Source organism: Podarcis erhardii (assembly GCF_964252035.2).
Source record: "Podarcis erhardii genome assembly, chromosome: 3".
Classification (NCBI taxonomy): domain Eukaryota; kingdom Metazoa; phylum Chordata; class Lepidosauria; order Squamata; family Lacertidae; genus Podarcis; species Podarcis erhardii.
The window spans coordinates 63,730,466-63,755,962 of record NC_138507.1 but is presented as its reverse complement, the minus strand read 5'-3'; the positions used below and the strand labels follow the sequence as shown (position 1 = coordinate 63,755,962).

Sequence of the window (25,497 nt, the reverse complement as noted above, 5' to 3'; positions counted from 1 at the left end):
ATCTTTTAACTCTCCTACTGATCAAAGTTATTTTCAAAGTGCTTGACTTTGACTGGACGGTGCCCTAGGGTTGCAAATTGACCCCAGCTAGGGAAAGGAAAACAGGAAAGGAAACATAATTAGTATATTAAAAAAAGAACTTAGGAACTTCCCACGTAGTATAACGGATCAGCTTTATTTGTATCAGGTCTAGCAGGACTTTAATACATGTTTGGGCGTAAAGACATACTGTAAGTTGTCAGCTTGCAATGGTGCTGGAATCCTGGGGTACAATCCTAACAAAGTTAAGCATTTTAAATCTCCATTGATTTAAGGGGATATTGGAATTAACAAGACTTTGAAATTTTGCTGGTTTCTTTCCTGGGGTTTCCCTCCAATTAGTGGTACTGTATCTAAAGTTTTCCTTCCTTTGGCAGACAAGAGCTTCTTCCATCTTTGGATCTAATTCACAATGCCCATTCCTTAAAAAAACAAAACAAAAACCTCCCTCAGTAATAGTGGTTTGTATGATTGGGCTGCAGCTGGTGGCTTTGTGACCCTTATGATTTTTTTCTCTTCCAAACCTGCACAATGTATGAAATATGGAAAACTGTTGAAGCAGAGCATACGCCCACTACCCCTGCTTTTGTTTTACTATGGTTGATCTTATGAGGGGTTGATTTAACTAATTTCATGAGCTTCGGCTAACAAATAAAATGGTTTTGTTCATTCAGATTCTCAGGAAGGGTCAAAGGCCTGCCTTCAAGTGTAAGTTGCCAGGAGTTGTGAGGAGACAGTGTGTGTTATGTTTGTGTGTGTGTGTGTGTGTGTGTGTGTGTGTGTGTGTTTTAAAGAAACCAATGCTTTGAGGTGCCAAATGTATCATGCATATAATCTTACAGCAATTTATTATTATTATTATTGAATAGCACTGTATGGTAGCAGTCAAAATTAATGCATATTTTTGAATTTTACAATATATAGTCCTCCTTTGCTAGCCTTTTTCAGCAACTATCTGAGACACAGTACAGTGATTGTAAAGAGAGGCACCCTAGTATTATCTTTTCCATGTTTCTTACCCTCCCTTTTGTTTTGGTTTGAATGAAGGCTTTGCTCGTGCCCCAATGCCCCCCTGTTCCAACAGATGCTCTGTGTGTCTTTCTATTCCTCCGACTCTTCTCTTTTCAAAGAAGAATCATAGTTCTTCAAAAGTCCAGTCATCTTGCCACCGTCAGACAAAGCTTCTTATATAATCTGTACTTTCCCAAGGAGTCGGCAATGTCTTATTTCCGCCCCCAGGACATACATTCCATGGCGGGACAGGAGGCAAATGTGAGCCTTTGTATGTTACATTTAATTGGAACCTTGAAAAATCAGCTGGCTGGGAACCTCAAGATCCTGGTGTGAAATGTATTTGGGGATGTGTGGCAAAGACTGAGAGTTTGAATCCTTCCTCTTTGTTCCTTCAACATCTCTTTAAAATTATAGGCTTCTGTACCAATGTCAATCCTGCACCAGAGGGACATAAAGTGGGTACCAAGGCCTCTTTTACCATGCAATGCTGTCAGTCACTGCTGCCAGTTAGGAGCAAGTCCCCAACCTTTAGGAATGGTTCTTCAAGCTACTGTTCTAGGCAGCTTCTGGGGAAGTGATGGTTTGGCTCTCCTCTCCTCTATTCAAGGGTATGTGTGCCCTTCCTGCTTGGATCCCTCCTCCATGTCTGTCTATAGCAAGGGTAGCTAATCTCAGGGCCAGGGATCAACCATTGCCCACTTCAGGCTTCTCTGTGTGTCCCTTGGATCTCTCCCCAGGCCCCCTGCCTCAGCAGCCTTGCTTCACACCCTCCTTGTGTGTTTTCAGCTGGCTGAAATGCATCCTTCAACTCTGATAAAGCTTACTTGGATGAAGGCTAGAGAGGGGCAGGTGGGCAGGTGTGGAAAGTAGCCTGTTGTACAAGGGAAAATTTATACCAACTGGCCTGCCCACTTTTCCCTCTGGCCCCACCCAGCATTGGCATGTGGCCCTCAAAAAGTAGCCTGGAAGAGCAGCTGCCCCTCTGCCTCTGCCCTATATAACCATGTTCCTGGCCCAACTCCACTTCTGCACTACTTTGTTTACCCAGTTTATCTGTCCAGATCTACTCACAGTTAATGCTCAAATTACAGGGGCAGCAGAGGGAGCCCGATCCTGACACCTTGTGATGCCGCCCCCCAGTGCTGTGCTGACAAGGCTGTGGGAGTGGGGTGTGGGGAGAGACATGCTTTTGCTAAAATTTAGAAAATTTAATATTGAGGGTGGAGCCTGTGAATTTAATTTCTCCCGTTATCTGAATCCTTCACATCTGGATGCCATTAGTAATGGCGTTAATGAAGGTGATTATTTTGTAGACAGCCCAAGAAAAGGTGGGCTTCAGGTGGTGCATGTGCTTCAACAACCTGTTAGAGAATAAATATTGAGACAATTGAACTGCAGCATGGATTCATATTCTTATATGGCTCAACTAGACAAAATGATGTTGCTTGCTAGATTTATAGTTTGAGTGGTTTTCCTCACTCAGCTTCCCAAAAAAACAAGATTCCCACAGCTGTCCCACAAGACATCTTAGATTTAATTTTCATCTCTGAGAGGATATCACCGTTTTCTCATATGTTTCTATTTCTCTGCAGGATGCTGAAGGGGGATCTTCAAGTCTGTGGAAAAAGATGTTGTTGTTAAATTGGTTTAAAACCTGTGAAGGCTATTTAAGGTCATGGGAAAGTGATATTTTCAACCAAAAAACAAAACAAAAACCTAATGTGAAGATGTCCACATTTCTGAGAATAAGTGGTTACGTGTGCGTGTTTGAGTCTCTCTCTGTGTGTGTGTCAAAGAAGCAAGGAAGCAGAATGTTCACAGCAATTCCTCCGCCCCCCCCCCAGTTCATCTTTATGCATACCAGCTGACCCTTCTGGCACAACATTTAATAACTGCAGTTTCCTTTGGAAATACGGTGTTTATTATAGGTCATTGCTGCAGTACATGCCACACTATTCTTAGAACTCATGTGGTTCATGGCTGGCCCTTGCCAATTCCCAAGAAACCTGTATACACCCCCCCCCCTTCAATAATCAAGATTGCCTAGTTGCTGTTTATTTCATCCCCATGATCTTCTTTTTTTTTTTTTTAAGATGTCAGGTGTTTTGCCCAAGCAGAAGTCATTTCATGATGGATCTTTTAACAACAACTTTATTTGGGGAGCAATCAAGCCATAGTTAAGTTCCTACGGCAACCCTCAGCATACTGATTTGGGAGGTGGAAACTATTAATGTCAGTGGGACAAACTATAAGCATGGTTCAGATCAGGTGGCAGGCCCTAGCGATTTCCATTGGTTAAGTAGCTGCATAAATATTTCCAGGAGAAGTGAAGGGAACTTTAAGGTGCTTAGCTTTGCCTGGATGCATCCCTTTGATGATTTAATTAAGGTCTTTGGGAAGCAAGTGCAGAATATGAATCTTTCCTCTAGTTTCCACATTCCTCTATCGAACTCTACAATGCCCCACTGATATGTTTATATATTGAGACCACAATCCTGTGCACACTTTTCTGGGAGTAATTATGGAACTGAATTTGATTTCTGAATAGACATGCATGACCTTGCACTTTAAGGCTACAATGCTGTGCACACTTACCTTTATTTTCTTTAATTCATTTTCAACCTGCTATTAAGTCAAAAGAGGCTCTCAGGGCAGTTTCATAAGATGGACTTTGCTTTCATATTCACAGTCTAAAAAGGAGTACAGCACAAAAGGAAAACATATTGGGACGAAGTAGGGAGAAAGTGAACACAGGCATTGTTGCTTGTGACAAGGTTCTTATAAATGAGAAGCTGGAATAGAAAACAGTCCATTGTGATGTGGAGTCAAAAGTTGCTGGTCTCTCCCATTTCACCCTCTTTCTCCCTGGTTATCCTTTCTACCACCATCCCTCATAACTGGCACTGAGTTGTGTCATTTTTTGTTCCTCCTCTTTCTCCCTCTTTCTGTTCACTGCTTTTGGCTGAATAAGCAATAGCACTCACAATCTGAACATCAGAAATAGACAGAACAACCAACTTTTGACAGTATCTAACTAACAGGCTATCCTATAAATCTAAAGCTGAAGCAAGGAAGAGCATGGCTCGCTTAAGTCAGCAGTGTATTACCTTTGAATAAAATATGCATAAGAACCATAGAGCATATGGTCAAGTTGGTTCCAGAGGTGCCAACTTGAATAAAATATTGGGTGGGCCCAGGTAAGTTCCACTTCACGTGACATGGCATATGCACACCATTTGAATGGCAATGTCCATCAACGTTGGAGGGGGTAATCCCCTCAAATATTTTAGGGGGGCAAAGGGAGTTGGCTCCTATGCTGGGTTCAAAATCTGGATTTTTCAGATTTGGAAATATTGACAGATTTCATCCTCCCCTCCCCCCCAAAATAAAAATTCAGCTAGGTAAAGATAAAGGTAAAGGACCCCTGACAGTCCAGTCCAGTCACGAATGACTCTGGGGTTGCAGGTACCAAATGTCACTAGCCATAACTGCATAATGTGGAGGGCAAGGGATAAAAGCTTTGATATGCAATCACGTAAAAGGTTATGGCCAAAGACCTGGGTGCCAGAGTTTGGCAATATACAGCTGAGTGTCACCAAAATGCTGTGGAGGTCAGATTCTCCCAGTTTTACCTTGAATCTGCCCAAATCTTTGGTAAGCAACAGATGGGTCACAGCTTCCACAAGGCATAGAGGTATTGTGGCAATGTAGCAGCAACAGCAGCACCCCAAAGAGTTCAGTTCTGTCCACTAGGTAGCCTATAGTGTTTCTCAGACTTGGGTCTCCAGTAGTTGTTAGGCTACAACTCCCACAATCCCTGACTACTGCTTCTGCTAGCTAGGGATAATGAGAGTTGTAGTCCTACATTTGGAGGGCCATGGGTTTCTCAGCCCTGCTCTAGATTAACACACCATGCTACAATTGTACTGGGATGGCAATTGTGACACTTTGTCAACAGCAACATTTGTCCATGTGAAGTTTCAACTTCCTCTGGTTCCCCGACTTTAAAAGCAGGGAAAGCTACTTTTGCAACACAGAGACAATTAATCATACTGATTTTTGTTTGGGCCCACCAAAAGGAGCAGAATTTATTAAGAAGGGAAAGCAATTCCTCTAGAAGGCTACTACTATATTATAACGTTATAAGAATCTTTTGATTGTGTGGGCATATAAGTAATGCTGCCGACTGCCATCCTAACTCTTTCCCCCAAATCCACAAACCATAAGCGCAACATTTAAACCATCTCCTCAAGGAAAGAGTAAAATAAAAACTCTTATCGAGTAAAAAAAAATATGCAAGCAAGTAAAACAAATTGTTTTCCTTAAGTGGTTTCTCAGAAAGGGCATGAAAAAGCTTTAGGAGTGAAAGGAAATTGGTAATTGGGGCTTTGGGCCTATTATATAAAGGCAACTGGGAGAAATAATATAGCCTCTGAAATACAATTAAGGGAAGCTAAACAGCTAACTAGACTGTACAGACAAATGTGTGTAAACTGAGGCCTGTCTGCCTCCCTCCCTCCCTCCCTCTCTCTGTGTGTCTGTGTTTGTGTCTGTCCAAGAGTAAGGAACCTGTCTGTGGGCAATAAAAATCATGGTGATGCATGCAGACAGAGTGCACTCCAAGACAAGGTACTGTGGCTTACCTAGGGGAAAGTGGGGCAGAAATGTTCCAAAACAAATGTTCCAAGAGACCTCTAGTCATGCTCCCCCTTGGAACAAGACAAAATTGCTTTAAGGTGGGATTGGAGTGGAGGTCTCTCAGAGCCATTGTTCCTCAGCGTTTCTGCCCTACTTTCCCCCATATGGTACCAAGGCAGCTAACAGCATTGAGCAACACTATGAAATAAGGATTACAGCTTGACCAAATGGAAAGTAGGATTCTTGTGGGAGGCTAATGCAAAAGATGGGTTCGGGTAACACCCCCCTGCTGTGATCTTGCATGGACTCAAAGAAATAGATTCCCCCTTCCCACCACCATAAAAGACAGACTTAATTATAGCAGCATATGGATATGGGCTTGATTTTTTTTTATGTTGAATTCATAAAACATAAATTAGTTCCAGCTACTACTGTTATAGCGGGCAACAGTTTTACTCCAGACATATTCAACAGTGGAGAAAACAGTTTGATCAAAGCTATATGTATATGAGACACTGGTCAGCATCGTGCAGACTTTCAAGCTTCCAGAAGACATTAAAAATTTTTTTATTGATTTATTTACATTGGAAGATTTGTACCCCCCCCCCAAGTTTGCTTCTGAATCCCAGTTGCTGTAAACCACAGGAGGGGAAATGGCTCTTGTGCTCAGGTCCTGCTTGTGGGGTTCCTATAGGCATGGTCTGTAGGTTGGTCACTGTGGGAACAGGATGCTAGACTAGATGGGCCACTGGCTTGACTCAGTAGCTTTCTCTTATATTCCAGGGTGACGTGATATATTCAATATATAATAAAAGACAGTAGTACAATGGTTTCTGGTAAAGCTGTGCTTCCCCCTTGGCTCTCTAACATTCCAGCTGCCACTCTGCAACTGAATGTCTTGACCTAGACTGGACTGTTGAAGCAGCAGATGTTAAGACCAGGGCTTTCTCAGTGAGTTACTTCTGCTAACAACTTCAAGTTTCTAGCTGTCTGGCAGATTGAACTGAATGTACTTTGAGGCAAGTCCCAACAGTACATACAGTCCCAAGAGCAACACTAGAGAGGAGTTGGACAGTCCAAGGGTCAAATACAGATTCAGGTCCGATGCAATGAGAAAGGTTCGAAGTCAAGTCATGAGGCCAGATTCCCATCTCTGAAGATGATCCAGAGTTGAATCCTAGGGTCAGTCCCAAAATCACAGTCCAGTTTGCTCAGCTGGACACAGAGTCCTCTGCCTTTCTTCTCTTTTATTCCTCCCAGTTTTACTGGGGAAACCCCATGGGAAGAAGGCTCAGAGCCAGGGGATTGGTGGTGGGATGGTGATGAGTGGTCAGAGGGAAAAGACTGGGAGGAGGTATTGGAAGCTGAAGAGGTAACAGGACTTAGTGAGGAGGTGGAGTCTGTGGAGAGAGCAGTCCAGATTCAGAGGAAGAAACTGAAGCAGGAGAGAAGGGAGGCCAAGAGGCAGAGATGAGTCTGGCTGGAACAAGCTCTCCTCTCCTCTGGTCTACTAGAACCAAGAGAGGCATGAAGAGGGCACAGGAGAAGCTAGCTCCACACAGGCGCAGTCTCAAAATGCTTGGGAGAAACCCTGGGGAGGAGGGGATTTGGGCAGTTGTGGGGAGGCAGGGACCTTCAATCTCAGCACCTGCTTCATGGGGGCAAGGCCTGCTGGAAATGACTTGCTGTGCTCATTAGGCATGACCCTCTTTTGCAGATCCTGTTTGTGCTAATAAATAGTTAACTCCAACTTGCTTGTGTGATTTACTGTTGTCTCGCTTCTGTCACTAGGCATTTCTAGTTTGGCCTCCAGTCTGAGCAGGCCCTTCCCTTTCTACAGCTTGCCACAATGCCCCTGTGTCACATATTGGGAAGGAGGCAGCAGCAGCATGGTTGACTTGTTTCATGCTGATGCTGCCATATCTTCTCATTTTGACCAGCCCATTTGCATTGTACACTTTCTCTCATTCAAGGCACCATAAGATCAGGTGTGCAATACATGGAATCAGTGCTGTTTTCAATACTGGGTGAGTAGCCTTTTTTCTTAGCTATCTGAACGTCTATGGGATTAATTTCCAAAATCAGCAGCCATTGCTTTCCCAGATATTTGTACATCTGCTTGACGTGCAATTCCTTAGTCCCCATTTTCCACATCAGCCAAATATTTTTGTTGTTGTTGTTGTCAACTCTACCTCCTTTGGCGTCTACTATGGTACTTTATGCCAAGTCAAATTACCACATGAATGGATTGTGCAAAATTTTGTGGCTTTTTCCATTCTGCTTTCCAACAGATTCTCCATGAAAACTTGAAGCCATCTATTTTACAAAAGATGGGCAGCATGAACCAATCCATTCCATTCCAGAACAAATTCATGTGAAGGTTTTTTGTTTGTTCGTTTGTTTGCAAAAGCCTGGACCTGGAAGGTTTCAGCAACTAACATTATCTTCCTGGGCAAGATATTTTAAGTGGGTCATTTCTGACCAAATCCAACACTCTTGGATGAAACTGATTTTCTGGATCCATTTCAATCAGGTTCAGGGCTGGTTTTTGTGCAGAAACTGCACTGGTCACCCTATCAGATGACCCATGCTAGGAAAGAGACAGGGGTGTTGTATGATCCTGTTAATCCTGCTGGGTCTCTCAGCAACTTTTGACACCACCTACCATGGTATCCTTCTAGACAGGTCTAAGCTAGAGGTTGGCTAGCAGTTTCTGGGCGATTCTACTGCTCTCTGGGTGGCTGATTCTATAAGGTGGCACCATTTCTACTCATCTCCTAAGAACATAAGTTGAGTCTGCTGGATCAGACCAATGGCCCACCTAGTCCAGCATCCTGTTCTCACAGTAGCCAGTCAAATGCCTGCTGGAAGCCTGCAAGCAGGACATGAGTACAACAGAACTCTCCCCACTTCTGGTCCCCAGATATTGGTTTTCAGTGGCAGATATTGGTTTTCAGTGGCTCCAAAAATGGAGGCAGAACATAGCTATCATAGCTTATAGCTGCTGATAGTCTTGTCCTCCACTGATTTGTCTAATTCTCCTTTGGTGTTATGCTTTTGGTGCATATACCACTTGGTAGTAAAAAGTAAAAAGGTGAAGGTGAAGGACCCCTAGACAGGTAAGTCCAGTCAAAGGTGACTATGGGGTTGCGGCGCTCATCTCACTTTCAGGCCAAGGGAGCTGGTGTTTGTCCACAGACAGCTTTCCGGGTCATGTGGCCAGCATGACTAAGCCGCTTCTGGCAGTTGGTACCTATTTATCTACTTGCATTGGCATGCTTTTGAATGGCTTGGTAGTAATAAAATGTCTAAGTGGCGAATGGCAAGTTGGTGGCCCCACTCATTTGTCATACTTGGTGTGTGGGTAGGTGGGGTAGAGATAAGGATCTGTTATATTAGCTGGATCCATTTTTGTACCCCTGATCTACATGAAACTGTTGAATGAGATCATTCAGAGATTTGGAAAGGAGTGCTGTTAATATGTAGATAACACCTATGTATTTCATACATCTATAGACTGGGACATGGTCTGTTCGGCAGATTAAGATGGTGGGCATCCAACATGGATGGGAGCTGATCTTTGTTCCCATTCAGAAGAGGCACTGCTGCCTGTTGCCCAAGGGCTTGCCAGGGGAGGGCTGTAAGACATGGCATGGCCCATTCAGGCCATTGAGAGGCTCTTTGAAGCCCCTGGGGCCCTCAACCAACCATTGGCACTGACATGATCACCAAGTTAAATAAGCCATGTAGCTTGATAAAAATCCTCAATTTTGATTCAAGCCATACATGGACAGGGCTGAATTCCCTGAGAAATTGTAAATCAGTAGCGTCATGATGGAGTTTCCATTTGAAGTTCTTTGGTTGAAAGAGGACCACTGTAAGGTCAGCTGCAGGGTGTCCTGGTAAGTTGAAATGGTCTCCTACTGGCTTCTGGATATTGCCATTTCTGATGCCAGTGTTGTGTCTATATGCTATTCTGCGTAGACACTGTCCTGTTTGTAGTACATAGGCTGCAGAAGTACATTGATGGCAGGTGATGGCATATATTGCACTGGAAGTGTGATGGCCTGGGATTCAGATTCAGATGCTGAACCTGAGGAATCCCAGCCTACACAGGATTCCCCACCTCCAGAACCAGCTGAGCCGGGGCTGGGGCATGAGCCTAAAGGGTCCTCACCTGTGCTGGATCCTCAGGTGCACACACCAGCTGAGTCTGCTCTGGCTCCTGAGGTGATGGAGTACCCATTGCCTGCAGGTGCTCCACTCTCAGCCCCGTCAGAGGAAGCTGGGTGTGATGGCCTGGGATTCCGATTCAGAGGATGAACCAGAGGAATCCCAGCCTGCACAGGAGTCCCCGCCTCCAGGGCCGGCTGAACTGGGGCAAGGCCTAGATGCTGAAGAGCCTGCACCTGTGGCAGAGCACCAGGAGCTGGCCCCAGGTGAAACCCTTCAGACCCCAGAGGGGCTTGAGGACTCAGTGGCTACAGGTGAGCCTCCTCCAGGGCCCAGTAACCCTTCGGCCTCTCCTGATCTGCAGAGGCTTAGGGCAGAGAGGCGAAGGGAACTGGTTGCTCCCAGGAGGAGTGCTCGCCTTAAGGCCAGAGGAGGTGGGGCTCCTGGGGGCCGGGACCGCCCCTGGCCTTAGAAGAGGATAAAAGCCCAGTCAGCCCGGTCCCAGGTTGCGGGAGCAACGTCGTTGTTGGCTTTGGACCTTCCTGTGTTCCTGATCCCTGCTTGGCCTCCTGTTCCTGACCATCCGGTGCTCCTGTTCCCTGCTCGGCCTCCTGTTCCTGACCATCCGGTGCTCCTGTTCCCTGCTCGGCCTCCTGTTCCTGACCATCCGGTGTTCCTGTTCCCTGCTCGGCCTCCTGTTCCAGCGTTCCTGTTCCCCGCCCGGCTCTCCGCCTCGGACCTCGCCCCTCTTCGTGTGGACTCAGACTACGCTCACGGTACCTTTCCCCCGGATCCAGCACACTGAGGTTGCCTCTGAGTCCAATAACCCTCCAGCCTCTCCTGAGCTGCAGAGGCTCAGGGCAGAGAGGCGGAGAGAACTAAGTTCCCGCAGGAGGAGTGCTCGCCTCTAGGCTAGGAGAGGTGAGTCTCCTGAGGTTTGGGGCCGCCCTATGCCTCAGGACAGATAAAAGCCAGCCAGCCCCAGTCCCAAGTTGCGGGAGCAACATTGTTGGTAGCCAGTTCCTGCCTGAACCTTGTCCTGCTTTGCTGCCGGAGCTCCTGACCTCACCCGACTCCCGGCCCTGCACCCAGCCTCAGCTTTGACGGACTGCCTCCATATTGCACCTTCGACCTTGGACTGGACTCGGACCTCGCCTCTTGCTTAACCCACAGGACCAGCACAGGAAGGGAAGCAATCCATGAAAAGCAGAACCATGAATTAGGGAGTAAATTGTGTTCAGGAGTTATTCACCAAGCACACTTCCATGAGTGGATTCAGTTAATTCTGTGTCTTGAAAACATTTTACAGGAGTTGCTGCTGAAATGACAACTAATTTGCAGCTGTCATAAAGGAAAAAACACACTATGATTAGATACCACCCCTCTGCCCCCAAATATAAGGCCTTCTGACCTAGGTCCATTTACTTGGTACAGTAAGTTTGAAAAAGAGAAGTGTCAAAAGTGTGATTTGACAGAGTCCACATAGAGACAATATCTAAGTAGCCTGTATACTCAAATCTATTGCCCATGTTTAAAACATAGAGTCTTGGGCAGTTCTCTCAGAAGTACCAAAACATTTCCTGCAATAGTTCAGTTTTTTTTGGAGAGTGATCTTAAAGCATTATTTATGGATGTAATTATTCAAATTATTATTAACAGACTCTGAGCGGAATGCGGTATAAACTCAGTTCCACTTCCAGATTGAGAAAGCTGTTAATATTCCGGGCCAGTCTTGGAAGCAAAAAAGGAATGCTTTGCAGCTTGCTCAAAGTGTAATCAAATTATGATACCCAAAAGGCTTCCCTCTCTTTCCCGTTACTCACTTCTGTCAAATGTTAACACTTCAAAACACAAGAGCTACTTTGTTGTATCAGATGAAAGATCCATCTAGTCCAACATTCTACCGTAGTCACTGCCCCAGGGAAGTGGATGAGCAGGGCATGATGGGGGCTGCAATCTGCTCTGATTGTGGGATGTTAAGGGAGGGGTAGTACATCATGCTCCTTCTGGTCCCCACGTGCACTCAGCTCTCACCTGTGGCTCTTGGAGGCTGTCAGTATGTGACTGTGGCCACACCCTGGAAAATGGCTTTGACTGGCCAGCTAAGCCAGGTGCGAGTAGCCAGTGGGCCTCAAACCCTCAGCGAGCTGAGGACTTCCCCTGCATGCAAAGATAGGGTCCAGTGCATTGAGTGGACGAGACCAACAGTGGGTCCAACAGTCAATAAGGTGGTTTTTGCATGTGCTGTAGAGGGCAGTGAGGGGCGCACATTGGCAATCCTATTAATTTATTTAAGCCATTTATATCCCACCCTTCATCTAAAGTGCTCAGGGAAATAGCAAGGCTTAAGAGAAATCAAAGCACAACATTGCAATAAAGCAATCTTGTTTTTGGCAAAATAACCCCACTGTTCAACAGAAGTCAAAGATCTTATTACTGACGGAAGAAGGAGGTCTTCAGCTGACACTGAAATACAGTCGATGTTGGTGCCAGCTCAACATCTGATAATAGTAGGGGGGGATGCTGGGGTGTCATTGCTGAGAAGACCCTGTAAGCCTCCTTTTTGCTAAGCTCAATTTTACTGCTTATAAGTTTAAATGAAATATTTGGAGTATTTGCATCTTTCTTCCTGCCCACACTCCTCTTGATAGCTGTCTGCGTAAAAGTATTTGGATGCAACATGTCTATGATGTTCCGCATCTCTATCCCCAAAAAGCCAATTTTATTTTTCTATAGGATTTAGTAAAATTACACCATGGACAAGTGAGGCTCTGGGATGTGTGCCATGCTTCTTTCGTCCTTATGTGTCATTTATCATGCTGAAGTTTCAAAGGATATAGCCTCTGTTTTCTATTATTCCCGACGAGACACAAACAGCCACTATACTGAACAGAACTGCATTTCAGTTGACACTTTGAACAATTTACAGGACATCTTCATCTTATTATAGTCCACATGACAGAAAATAAGTGGAGCATCTCATTAAAAAAACCAAAGGAGAAAAAAGCAACCAGTGAGCAGGAAGGAAGAGGATCCTGGTTTCTTGATGAAACAAATGAGTGCTAGGCAGAGCACTTTGATTGCAGTGCTAGGCACCCCTTTTAACAACCATCTCTGCTTTGAAAGTTTTTAGGAGAGACAAGAGGTATAGGCTTGCAAAGTATGCATACAGTTAAGGCTCCTCAGGTCTTAGGGGGCCCCTGTTATTGGTACACATGGTTAACTAAGAGGATACCTTCAAAATGTGACTACAAGCTAGAAATTGCCATTGCTGAAGTCCAGTATTTCAGTTTGTTGCATTGTTTTCACTCTTCATTTCTCCAGCTTCCTGATTGAAGATCCATTTGAGCCATGAAGCTCTACCTTCTTTTGCATGGACCGTGCTGATCCACACTCAGGAGTGAATTTGCTATTAGTAGACGGGATGGATTTTTAAAAGGTAAAACTTCAGCATTTTGTCTTTGCTGAGATCCACAGCAATAAACATAAAATCTAATCGTTTAACTTATTCCAGTCTTCCCTTTTCCGGCCAATGAATTTGGGATTCTAAGTCCTGGCAAGCATGAAGAATGACACAACACCCAGGGCAGCAAAGCCACTTGCGCATTTTTTTTTCTGCTGAATCATTTCAGATTGGTTGTTTGCAATGCAAGGAGTATAAGGAAGGAACCTCTCCATCACCCAAATCCAGACTGGCTTGCCTAAGGGAGGGCTGCTTCATGTTTGATATTTTAGCATGATGTGATTGTACAAAGGGAAAGTTTTCTACTGGGAAACTCTTCAGGCTGGCTCAAGGCATTTTGCTGCCTGAGGCAGAGCAACACATACACAGCACTCTATGAGATCACCTAAGGCAGAAAATTTACAGTGCATATGATTATTGCATACTGTGTTTTAAGGAATTTTGTACAACACCATAGGAGGGGAATTGTGCCTTGAAATATGATTTATAAAGCATTTAATAAAGAAAATATAAATTGTGCAGGTGCCTCCCTCCCTCCCTGAAGTACACTAATGATATATTAAATCGCTAGCAACCTGTTGCCCTTTTTTGTGACACCTTAAAAAACAGTTGCCTGAGGCAGCTGCTTTCATCTGTCCAGAGCTCTCCGCATTGTGAGAATAAAACCTTTTCTTTTTGCTTCCTGTCATGCACTCTCTTGCAGATTCCGAGATCATTCCTCAGGATTGAGCATCTGTATGTAAGAAGCTGCAGCAAATTGCTTTGACATGCACTTTTTTATTGTTGCACTCTAATTAAATACATCCATGTGCAGGCCCCTTGATCAGGGTGGGGGGAGAATTAGTGGACTAAGGGAAAGTCCTGGAGCTTGGGCATCTTAAAGTCATAGAACTGTAAAGGGAAGGGACCCCAAGGGTCATCTAGTCCAACCCCCTACAATGCAGGAATCTCAGCACAAAACCATCAAATTTGCAGCACTGTCTACATGTGACACACAAGAGAGATGTACGGTAATTTGGTACAGCTTGGGAATTACAGGTGCAAGACTATTAACATTATCGGAGACTGCATCCTGTTAATTTTAATGGAGCAGAACAGCAAGCTAGCTGGGCAGAATGCACTGCAAGATCTGGTGCTGGGTTTTCATGCACCGGAGAGAGTGAGGGAGAGCACTAACAGGAATCCTCAAACCTCTGCAAATTTTGGAGCAAATGTCCTCAACCTCCTTGCTATTGAGATTTTCTTTATACTCTTTATACAGACTTTAATTCACAGCTCCGCTTTGCTATGGCTCTTTGGAATGAAGAAAGCCAAGGCTATGGGTTTAAGTATCAGGAAGTAAAACCAAAATGTTTTGACATTTGATGTGAAAATAAACCGCTCCAAATTCTTTCTCCTGTTTGTTGTGTGCAAACAGAATAGCTCGCAGATAATGGGCAAGTGAAATTGGTTCACAAGATATTATGTTTCATCCTGAAACAGGTGTGCATTTTGTGTCATCCAACAAACGGCATCCTTTTAGACAAGTCCCCCAGCAATAAGCAGCACCTGTGCACTTGGTAGGAAATCAAATGACGCAACCACCTGGTGCCCATTCCATGTTAAAGACATTAATGGGGCCAGACAAGGAGGCAGGTGGCTACCATCTGATAGCATCATCCAGGCACATCCACTGGCTTCTGCCTGTTGACTTAATCCCCAACTTCAGCCTTCCCACTTCCATGAGTTTCTTCTATTCATGAGTACAAAGGTAACACCACTGGAGGACGGCTAGATGAATCTGTAGGGGGTACCACTCTGGGTTAAACCAAGTGAGTGCCAGGGGGGAGTGTGGAACTTTCAAGGAAAAGGTGCTAAATAAAGAAGCCTGTTCTACTTAAAAGGTCAGAGTTCAAGGTCTTAAATGACAATCCCTGGAAGATTCCATGGGCAGAAGCAGCTTTTTGCTAAGCACAGCTCTGCTTCTGTGACTGGAAGCTTCTGTGAACGGAGCAAAAGAGATAGGAGCCAAGCCCTAACCTCCAGCACTCCCACAGAGCTTTCAACTGGCTACTGCACTTAAGTGCTCGAGAAGCAGTTGTATATCACTGGCAAAAACATTTCATTTTAGAGAGTTTTCCATGTTCAACTAACGCCAGAGAAAGTTGGAGGACGTAGTCTTCTCTATTTTTGGAATCTGCAAGTGTTCCAGGTTTTATTTGGATGAAAAATACTACAGACGTTTCTCCTGGCTTTGCTAAGCTGAGTAAAACTTGAACCTCCACACACAAAGAGAACAGAGGATTTCAGGAAAGCTGAACCCAAGAAACGGATTATCTGTGCATACGTGTGTACGTACGTGTGTGCAGCAACAATTAAAATACAGGTCTTTACCATTGCAGCAATGTATATACATAACAAAATCAAGGTCATTCCTTGATGGGAAACATAATTCCTTATTTATGCATTAGGCCAGGAACAGCCAAAATGGTGTTGTTTTTTTCAGTGTCCAGGGGCTATAACTCCCATAATTCCTGGCCACTGAGCATGATGACAAGGGTAATAATACCCCAGCGCCGGTGAAGAGAAGTGCTCTCTGAGGTTGAATTCAATTTACTGCATAATGTAGGGGTATACAATATGGTGCCCTCCAGGTATTATTGGACTACAACTCCCATTTTTCTTTTCAACAGCCATCCTCAGTCCAAGCTGCCCTTGAGGATTCCCTGGCTCTCTGAAGCAGGGGGCAGGCGGACCTTTTTGGCTCTATGGATCTGCCTCATGGGCCAAATGTCCAAGGTGGGCAGGGCTGTGAACTTGTTAAAAACCCACTTGAAGCAGGAAGACTCACAAAGGCTTTTGCAAGCCTCTTTCTGCCTCTTTTAAGCTCTTGATCTCTGCGGCCAAGTGCTTTAAGGCAGTTGCCATGCTTCTGTTGAAAAGCACGGGGATTCATAAAGATTCAAAGTGTTTGAAACCCTTCTCCTCCCTTAAAGAGTGGGGAGGCTGCTCTTTAAAGCAGTCCACATGCTTCCATTGGGAGTGCAGGAACTGTATTAAAGCATCAAAGGGCCCGTTTGAAGCAGCTTTCCCCCTCCTTTAAAGGGGCAGGGAGACTGTTTTGAATGGTGCTTTGCACTGCTTCTACAGTAAGCAATAAAACAATAAACAGGATGGTAATACAATGTCTACTGCAATAGACACAAGGCAACTGTCTGTAAATAAACATCCATAAAAATGGCAGAAGTAGCTTCTTTCCCAAATCAGTTTTATCTTAAACTATGGCAAACACAGTAAATAGTTTACTTGTTATATGTCAGTGGTTCAGTTCTTATTTCTTCTCTTTCCAAAATAGATCTTGAACAATTGCAAACACAGTAATAAAGAGTCCACTTGTGATTTACCAGTGTTTCAGTGCTCAGACGTCGTTCCGGTGATCCGACGTTTTGTCACTAGATACCTTGGCCATCGAGCCGACAAAATCTATTATAACAGAATTCCACTGAATTAACAAGTAGAATAAGGAAAATTAAAATTAAAAATCAAAATGAGGAAAATCAATGTATTTTTAATTTTTTAGATATTTAGCGACAAAACGTTGGATTATCGGAGCGACACCTGAGCACTGAACCACTAGTATATCACAAGAGGACCCTTTATTACTTGGATCTCCTGTAAGAGGGCAGGCAGCAGCAGTGGCAGTGATTGGTAGAAGTGGAAGACTCTCTCATCTTCCCACCATCCATCCTTAAGGAAGGCACACACACACATGTGCTCATCAGCTGAGGCTTTTTTTAAAAGTAAGAATTGCGTGCTGGATCAGGCCAGTGGCCCATCTAGTCCAGCATCCTATCCTTACACCTGGGTTTCCAGCAACTGGTATTCAGAAGCATATTGCCTCCAACAGTGGTGGCAGAACATAACCATCAGGGTTAATAGCCACTGATAGCCTTATCTTTCATGAATGTTTCTTTTTCTTTTTTGCATGGTCAAGTGATGGATAAAAGAATGGACAAGCCTGCTCCCTCCCAGCACATGGATGTTCTTCCTGCATGTGCAAATGATTGCTGAGTTCAAACATATTATGGATTGGTTCTAGTTTAATGGAGTCTAAACACCTTGTGGAATATAAATGTCTGAATATATTGGGAATGTCTAGTATAATATACACTGATAGATTTAACTCAATACCCTGCTTCCAGGCAAGATTCCAGGTAAGATTGCAGTTCTAGCCTTGAGTCGATTATTCCTTTCAAAAAGTTATTAAGCTTCTAAGTCTGAAACTGGTACTTTGAACCTGGATCAACCAAAATGATCAAGGGTTGATGCCTCCATTCAACAGCCACTGAGTGGATCCTATGGGGTGGTGCATCAGGCATGGAGGAGAGCAGTGGTGACAGGCCTACAGTCTCTTGGGAAGATGCAGCCATTGATCAAGTAGGTTGCCTTTTGTGTGATTTCCCAACTTGCCTGCCCAATGTCCCACCTGGCAACTAAAGAAAGCTTTGGGCCATCCAATCCAATTCACGCTGATCTGTGGCTGTGTGTACCTGACTCATCCAAGGCCCTCCGAGTACACCTGATCTGAATCGGGCCTCAGCTGAATCCGAAGCCGTAGAAAATACGCAGGACTAAAACTAAGACTAGCAATTTAGTGCATTTGATACTAAAAGGCTTTTATTCCTTATTAAACAAGCATAGACACCTGTTAACATTATATGAGTAATTCAACACCACATGTAAAGGGTGCAAGATGCTTTAATGGAGTCTACAATCTACTATTAGTTGAAAACTTAAATTTATGTAGCAATTTCCCCATCTGGCTACAGATGCAAATAAAAATACCCCCAAACCCAAATAACAGCAAATCCAGATACTTTGTTATAGCAATGGCCTCTTTCTAAGATTCAGAACACAAATAGTCTCGAAGTTCAGGATGCAGCCGGCTTTTGGACTTCAGACACATCTTTCCTTTGATTCCTTTTATCTTCATACATGAAATAAACCGTACAAAGGGGAAAGAAACCAGAAACAAAGTACAGCATAGAGCTTTGATGAGTGCTGGAATCACACAGCATTAAGATGCTTTTGACTCAACTGTCTTTAAAGCTCCCTACACCTTTCTAGTCCTCAAAAAAGCCTCCTTCTGCCTCTTTTTGGCATATCACAATCTTATGGTATAATGCTCCAAAATCATCACCTGAACTTTAAAACCCTTCTGCATTTCCAATTATTTTATTTTATACTTCAGACAAATTCCAAACGCACTAACTCCCCCTTTTCATTTTAAAATAAATAAAAATTAAATGTATTTTTTTTTAGTAGCTCAAATGTATTTTTTTTTAGTAGCTCAAATGTTGGGGCATTCTGCAACATTGGACAAGAAATGCCTCAAATTTGGCATCTCGTGCTCAAACCACTGTCCCCAGATGGTTCTTGTTTCTCTGCCAATAAATGAAGACAGGCTGTAGTTCCAGACTAGACTACAGAAAGATCTGATAACAGAGACACAGATTTTGTTTTCTTGTCACAGAAATCCAAAGCTTTTGTGCAACCGTGTTTCCCCGACAGGCTGAAGGTAGGAGTAATGGACTGTTCAAGTTTTCGAAGCGCAAGTCATGAATCCGGCAGACAAAGGCATCATTCTCTGCCTGTAGTCAGTAACTTGAGGGCTTTCTGTAGATTTTGCACAGCAGTGCTCACATCTTCATATTGCAAAGCACTGCCAGCATATTTGCAATATTTCTGGGCCTTGGCAAAGTCTTCGGGACTCAAACGAATTTCCCCTGTGAAAATCAAGAGAGAGGATTAAGAATCAAGGCCACTACATTATGCACATATTTACCCAACCACTTGAAATGCTTTGGAAATATCAATGGTGAATGCTAAAGTTGTCTGATACCCTTTATGAGTAAGCCAATACTTTGAGAGAGATTTGCCCTTTATCTGAAGCCACTAAGGAAAGCTTTTAAAAACTCCACTCAGTTAAGGGTAATCATGTTACAATGTGCACAAAAACAAGGACAATGTCTCATGCGTTAACCTTACATTTCCTTCCCTCCCGCTCCAGCCTGGAACACAACTAAGGCCATTCATGCCGCCTTGGTGTAATTTGTCTAGATATGGGAACATCCCGTTACAAGATACACCCATTCCTTGATGCAAGATATTCACACCGTCACATTTCTGTCCTCAGGTTAAACAGTGTCAAATATGTACTTAATGCAGCAGCAATTTAATATAGAATGATATACTTCTGCCTATTTGTATTAAAAGAAAATGTCAGGGAGGTGCTCACTTGTAATAAAATGATACAAGTTCTCCAGACTTAGAGCAAACTTGTGAAAGTTTGTTACTGTTAATGTCTCAACAAAGTACGATACAAAGCAGAACGTAAGAGGAAAGGTGGAATAAATCCTCTGGCCTGTTTTGTCAGAGTGGTATTTAGCCATTTTTTTTAAAAAAAGTTTGCTTCATTTTGTTTGTGTCATTGTTAAGTAAGTCGCCTTGGGCTGATGCTTGCCTGAATGAAGATGGCATATTAAGTGGTTAGTGGCAAAGAAACAAGCCTACATAAATAAGCTAAAGTAAGAAACAGCAGATTCCTGACTTTGGATCACAAATCCCCTAACTTAACTATTAGCTGAGCTACTACAGCAACACAAAATGTTCACAAATCTGCCAACAGAATGCCAACAAATGCTGCCATGTCTGAGGCTGCATTAACAGGAACAAAGGCAAACAAACCAAAGGAGTAGGCGGAGGGAAAAATCTGTTTATCTTTTATGATGTTCTGTGGTCAGGGAGACCAAGAGGGTATGGTGAAGTATATTCTGCATACTGATTTACAGAACAATCTTAAGGTGGTGGTAGATTTGAAGGTAGAGAAATTGCCACTTCTGAAGCTCGGCCAACTCATGCCAAAAGACGTGTGTGGATTTTCTGTTGTTTGTTTTCCCCCATTCAGCCTTTTAAAATTCCTCCCTTCGATGTTAATGGGAGGGAAAATAACTATGCGTGTCCCAGGACTACAGTACTTTTGGGGAACAAGGAAGCTTTGGACTGGTGGACCAAGGCCTTCCAAGATGCAGCCCAGGAGAAATGCTCCATTTTGGGCCCTCTGTCTATGCAGCACCACCAAAGATAGAGACAACACTTCCCGCTAAACCGGGGAGGCCGCCATCAATGGACCGCCCCCTCTCCACTGGAAAACAGCTTCCAGCAGCCCCTTCAGCTGTTGCTCCTGGAAGTTTAAGATTTATTCCTTACACTAACCCACTAGAGTTTTACAGTGGTGCCCCGCAAGACGAACGCCTCGCAAGACGGAAAACCCGCTAGACGAAAGGGTTTTCCGTTTTGGAGGCGCTTCGCTAAACGAATTTCTCTATGAGGTTGCCTCGCAAGACGAAAAAATCTTGCGAGTTCCCGCGGGTTTTTCCCCGCTTTTTTTCGCCCTTTCCCTAAGCGCTAAGCCGCTTATCAGCTGTTCCGCTGATAAGCCGCTTCTCAGCTGATCGCTAAAAGCCACTAGACCGCTGATAGCGCTAATCCGCTAAGCTGTCAATGGGCTTGCTTCGCAAGACGAAAAAACCGCTAGACGAAGAGAATCACAGAACGGATTAATTTCGTCTTGCGAGGCACCACTGTATTTGATTTGTAGCTTGCCCCATTCCAAAGGCTTAAGATGAGTAACAGCATGTTAAAACACCTTTACAAATCCTGAATTTCAGCAGTTATATTGCCCTAGTCCTAGCCACCAGCTGAAAGAGTATCTCACACAGCTTTTGGAAGATCCTCATATTTGAGCTTTGGTAAGTCTCCAAGGGAAAGAATATTCAATACTCATATTGAAGAACGCCCCCTGAGAGGATGACTCAGCACCTCTCTGTATGCCCTTAGTTCAAAACTGGCACATGTTTTGAAAATTTAAGGCAGCAATCCCAGTCAATCTTAAGAGGTTATGACAGAACATAAAGAACCAGAAGCAGTATGTTCTAGCTGCAAGTCTCCAGTATTATGTACACATGTGTTTTTATTGTATTGTGTTTAATTCATTATTGCTATTTGCCTCGGAGGATCTGTGTTGAGCTCAAAGGCAGGTCAAAATGTTTTATAAAAAATAAATAGTATTTTGTATGTACACACTACACCCAGGAAACTGCTTCAAATGTGGTAGAAAATTTTATACATACAGTTTACAATTTAAAGCTATGCCCTCCACCAAACTAATCATGCCAACAAACCGACCAGTTAAATTTATGTCAATTCACCATCTTTTGTTTGACCACAGACAAATATTGGTAAATATTTCAAAAATCCACAATGCATATGGTACTTGAAGAATTGGTCTGTTGTCTACTTAGGCCAGCCACCTTTAAAAACTGGTGTTTCTTATTTCAATAATTGCTGTATTTTCCTAAACATCACAATCCTAGGCATGTTTACTCAGATACAAGTCCAATGAGTCCACCTGAGGTTTAGGGGGGCATTCCTAATCCTGAATACTGCCTGGTGGGACTGAACAGAGTTGTGGAACAATGGCTGTGCAAAATGGCTGAGGTGGGGAAGAGTAGGCATGCCAGCCTGGAGTTGGTGCAGTGATTGGGCCCAATGCTGTTACTTGATAACAGCAGGAAAGGCTCAGGATCCAATGGATGCTTCGTATGGCATGCTTCGTATACTCTGTTTCGGGGCTTGTTGCTGGTTGCTGCCAGCAGGGATCCCACAGGTGGCACTGTTTTCTGCCCCAGCGTTCTGCTGGCAGAAGGGAAAGGTGTGTGCCAGTGTGTGCCACACTGGTGTCACCCTGTAGATAGTGGCTGGTAGATGCCAGCAGGGCTGGGAGGAGATATACCTCTGTTTAATTCAAACTCACTCACCACTCCCTTGACTGGGGGGGTTGGTTGGGTTACTCTGGTACTCAGTAGTTAAGTGTGTTTGGGACTGCAGACTTGCTCGTGAAGTTTGTTCAAAGTAGCCTTTCTGAAGCTTGGGTCTCTAGATGTTGTTGTACTACAACTCCCATCATTGCTAGCCAGCATGGTCGGTGGTCAGGGATGATGGGAGTTGTAGTTCAAGAGCATCTGGGGACCCAAGGTTGAGAGAAGCTTGTCTGGAGTGTTGTCTAGGATTCAATTTTAGAACAGCTGTTCAGCAGAGGCATCAACCCTGCCTGGTCAAGGATGCTGCTTTGAGAAAGAGCACCCCATTAAATTGACACATGCATGTTGAATTAGGGTTTTTGAAAACCCTAAACAAACATTAGCCCCACCCTTGAACTAATTTGGGACAGGATCCAGGGTGGAACAGGATTTCCCCAGGTCATCCTAGGGTGGGTTAGCCAAATTCAGAATTCACACATTAAGGCCACAGGGCAAATGCATGGACTATAAACTAGCCATTCTATCAGAGCATTAAATGTTACACTAATTATTGTGTAAAATACTCAATCACTGTCAAATAGACCAAGTTCAATGCTGAATACACAGGACTTATATTACTTTCCTAATTTAAAATACTAACACAGTTCCAACTGTGACGTGCACAAACTGATGACTGTTCAAGTTCACATTTAACATTTAGTCAATAGTGACCTCTCCTCCTTTTGAAAAACACAGCAAGAACAAATTACCCCAAAGACCATCTTGAGGACATTTTGTTTTTTCATATTATGATGCCAAAAGCAACTTGAAAATCATTCTTTTAGAAAACAGCCAAGGCATCAGTCCAGTATTCAACTGATTTTCTGGAACAAAGCCTAAATTAACCAATCTAATCTTATTTTTACAGTACCTACTCTATTACATGTTCTGTTGGCAACAGGCCTTATTTATTATTATTGAGGCCCACTTCAGATACCATTATAGCAACATTTCAGGAAAGGGTTTATAATATTTGTAAATGAAAGGGAGAGAAAACTGGAGTTATTTCAAAAAAATGAACATTTAGAAAGTTAGTTTACATGCTAGCTGCCTTTAAATCTGCATCATTTGAAAGGACTAAATTCTGAAATACCAAAAATATTGACACATGGGTGAAGCTGTGCTTTATGCAGCCTGAAAGAAGCCAGACTCTCTTCAAATCCAAGGATAATATTGGTATAGTAGTTATATTCATTACTTGAAATGTGACAGTGCAGAGTTAACTTCCACCAAATATGAATCTTTCAGCTAGGCAGTTAAGGACCTGATATGGAAACTGAAAATGCATTTAGATCAGGGATAAAGAAATTAGGCTAACAAGGAAGGAAAGCTTTTTAAAATGAAAACTGGTGTCTGACAAAACTTGTATCTGTTTAAAAACTGGCTTCACACTTGCTCCTCTAAGATTACAGAATTTGCTTGAAAAGCATACTTTTATTCCAAAACAGTAGTTATGTTTATCTGTGGCTGCAAACAGAGTCATGTGGTACCTTAATTATTATTTTTTAAATTGCTGGGACATAAGCTTTTGAAGCTACAACCCACGTCATCTGATCCATTAAGAGAATTGCGTGCATTGTCTCAAGTGGTAGATGCACAAATCCAGATCAATACCTGCTATCCAATGCCCTTTTGCAAACCCAGTTCCTGATTTGCCAGGTACACATAATGTTTGTATAGTCCATATACATCCATGCCTGTGACCTTCACTCCAGCTCCATCACCCTCAAATGACCCCGCCCTCCTTTTGCTGCCTCTTCTGCTTGGAACTGCATCCCAGGACACCTTGAGTGTTCTTTCAAATCCCATCTGTTCAGCGATGCCATTAGCACAACCCCCTAAATACTCTACTGTAACCAAGCCTAAGTACATGTAACTGAAATAAGGCATTCTTTTCCTGCTTACCCCTGTCTTTACTTTCCTCCCTTTCTGTTCCTCTGTATCAAATTATAGCCTGTAAACTTTATGGGCAGGGACATGCCTTTTGTGCTGTGTAAAAGCACTGTGAGCAGTGATGGTACAATAGCAATAATTACTGCATTATCACATTGAATAAGAACACACAAGGGTATATTGCTGAAGGTGCTTTGCACAAGGAGAAACAAAAACTACTTCCTATTGGTGAATGGGAGATTATGGAGTGGGTTTCAGATTGTAGAACTCAGCACGTAACAGTATATGTATATGGAATTCAAGTGCAAGGGATTGCATGCCAATTACAAAAATGATTGCAGCAGTAGTTCTTGTATAGCTAGACAACCCTAGGCCCCCAAATCACATCTGTCTGCCAATGCATTATTTTGTCAGCACATTATTGCTGGGCAGCTTTACGCCACACCCACAGAATGGCTGTTCTTGGAGAAAGGTTAGTAGAGAAACTCTGCGGCACATAATTTCACCAGCCCTAGTTTCCTAGTCAAACAAAAATAATGACAACACAGTATCAACAGTCTGATTCTGGTTAATAACTTGGCAAATTAAACATTTAGTATGATCTAGCAGGCAGACAATGCAAAGTTGATAGGCCGATTCTTATGCCTGTACAATAGGGCAGCCTTTAACCTATACTTAACAGTGGTTAAAGGAAGAATTTTAGCCTCAGCCAATTTTTCAGAGCTGGCGCCCTTCATCCTCTCCTCATTTTTATAGTCTACAGGACACAGAGGCTTGTTCTGAGAAAGTATTTGAAAACATACTCCTCAGTTAGCTGTAAAATTACCGAATATCCAAGGTCTACAGTGGTGGGGGTGGTTATATTTCTAAAAAAAATTGCTTTCACATATTATTATTCCTGCAAGGCCACTTTCATAACACATTACCTCTCAGGCACATGCTGGAATGTCTAGTCCAGAGAGTATTTTCAGTTACGTGGGCAAGACTTTTGCTACTCTGCAAATGTAACTTGAATTCCTGATTCAAGATTATAATGATGGTCATAATCTTAAATACTCTTACTTGTGAGTAGATTTCACTGGACTCAGCAAGACTTGCTTTCAAGTAAATAGATGTGCTTCTAGCTTTAGGTATGAAACTCTGTTTTGATGCAGGCTGCACCCAATCCTTTTTGAATTATGCAGATCACGGGGGGTGGGGCTTACCTGTAGGTTGGACATTATAAAGCGAAGGATCTACTATGGGAATATTCTGAGGTGTGGGTTGAATTGTACTGCTTGTTACACCTGTGAGTAACAAAAAAGGGATTTGTATATTTATATCAACATTTGCAAATCATTTGTCTTCCTATTTGACTTCACAGATTCTTTGTGAGGA

The 25,497-nt window shown here is 43.3% G+C and overlaps 1 protein-coding gene across 1 annotated transcript in view; it reads right to left on the bottom strand.

Moving 5' to 3' along the window:
• Positions 1–18,046: 18,046 nt before the first annotated feature.
• The window catches only part of VTA1 (vesicle trafficking 1), a 30,216-nt gene continuing 22,765 nt past the window's right edge, over positions 18,047–25,497 (bottom strand). The window contains exons 7-8 of the mRNA XM_081855375.1: positions 25,326–25,406; positions 18,047–19,092 (exon numbers count right to left, since the gene is read on the bottom strand). Of these exons, the coding sequence (XP_081711501.1) occupies positions 18,947–19,092; positions 25,326–25,406 (227 nt within the window). The 3' untranslated portion in view covers positions 18,047–18,946. The remainder of the gene's footprint in view (positions 19,093–25,325; positions 25,407–25,497) is intronic.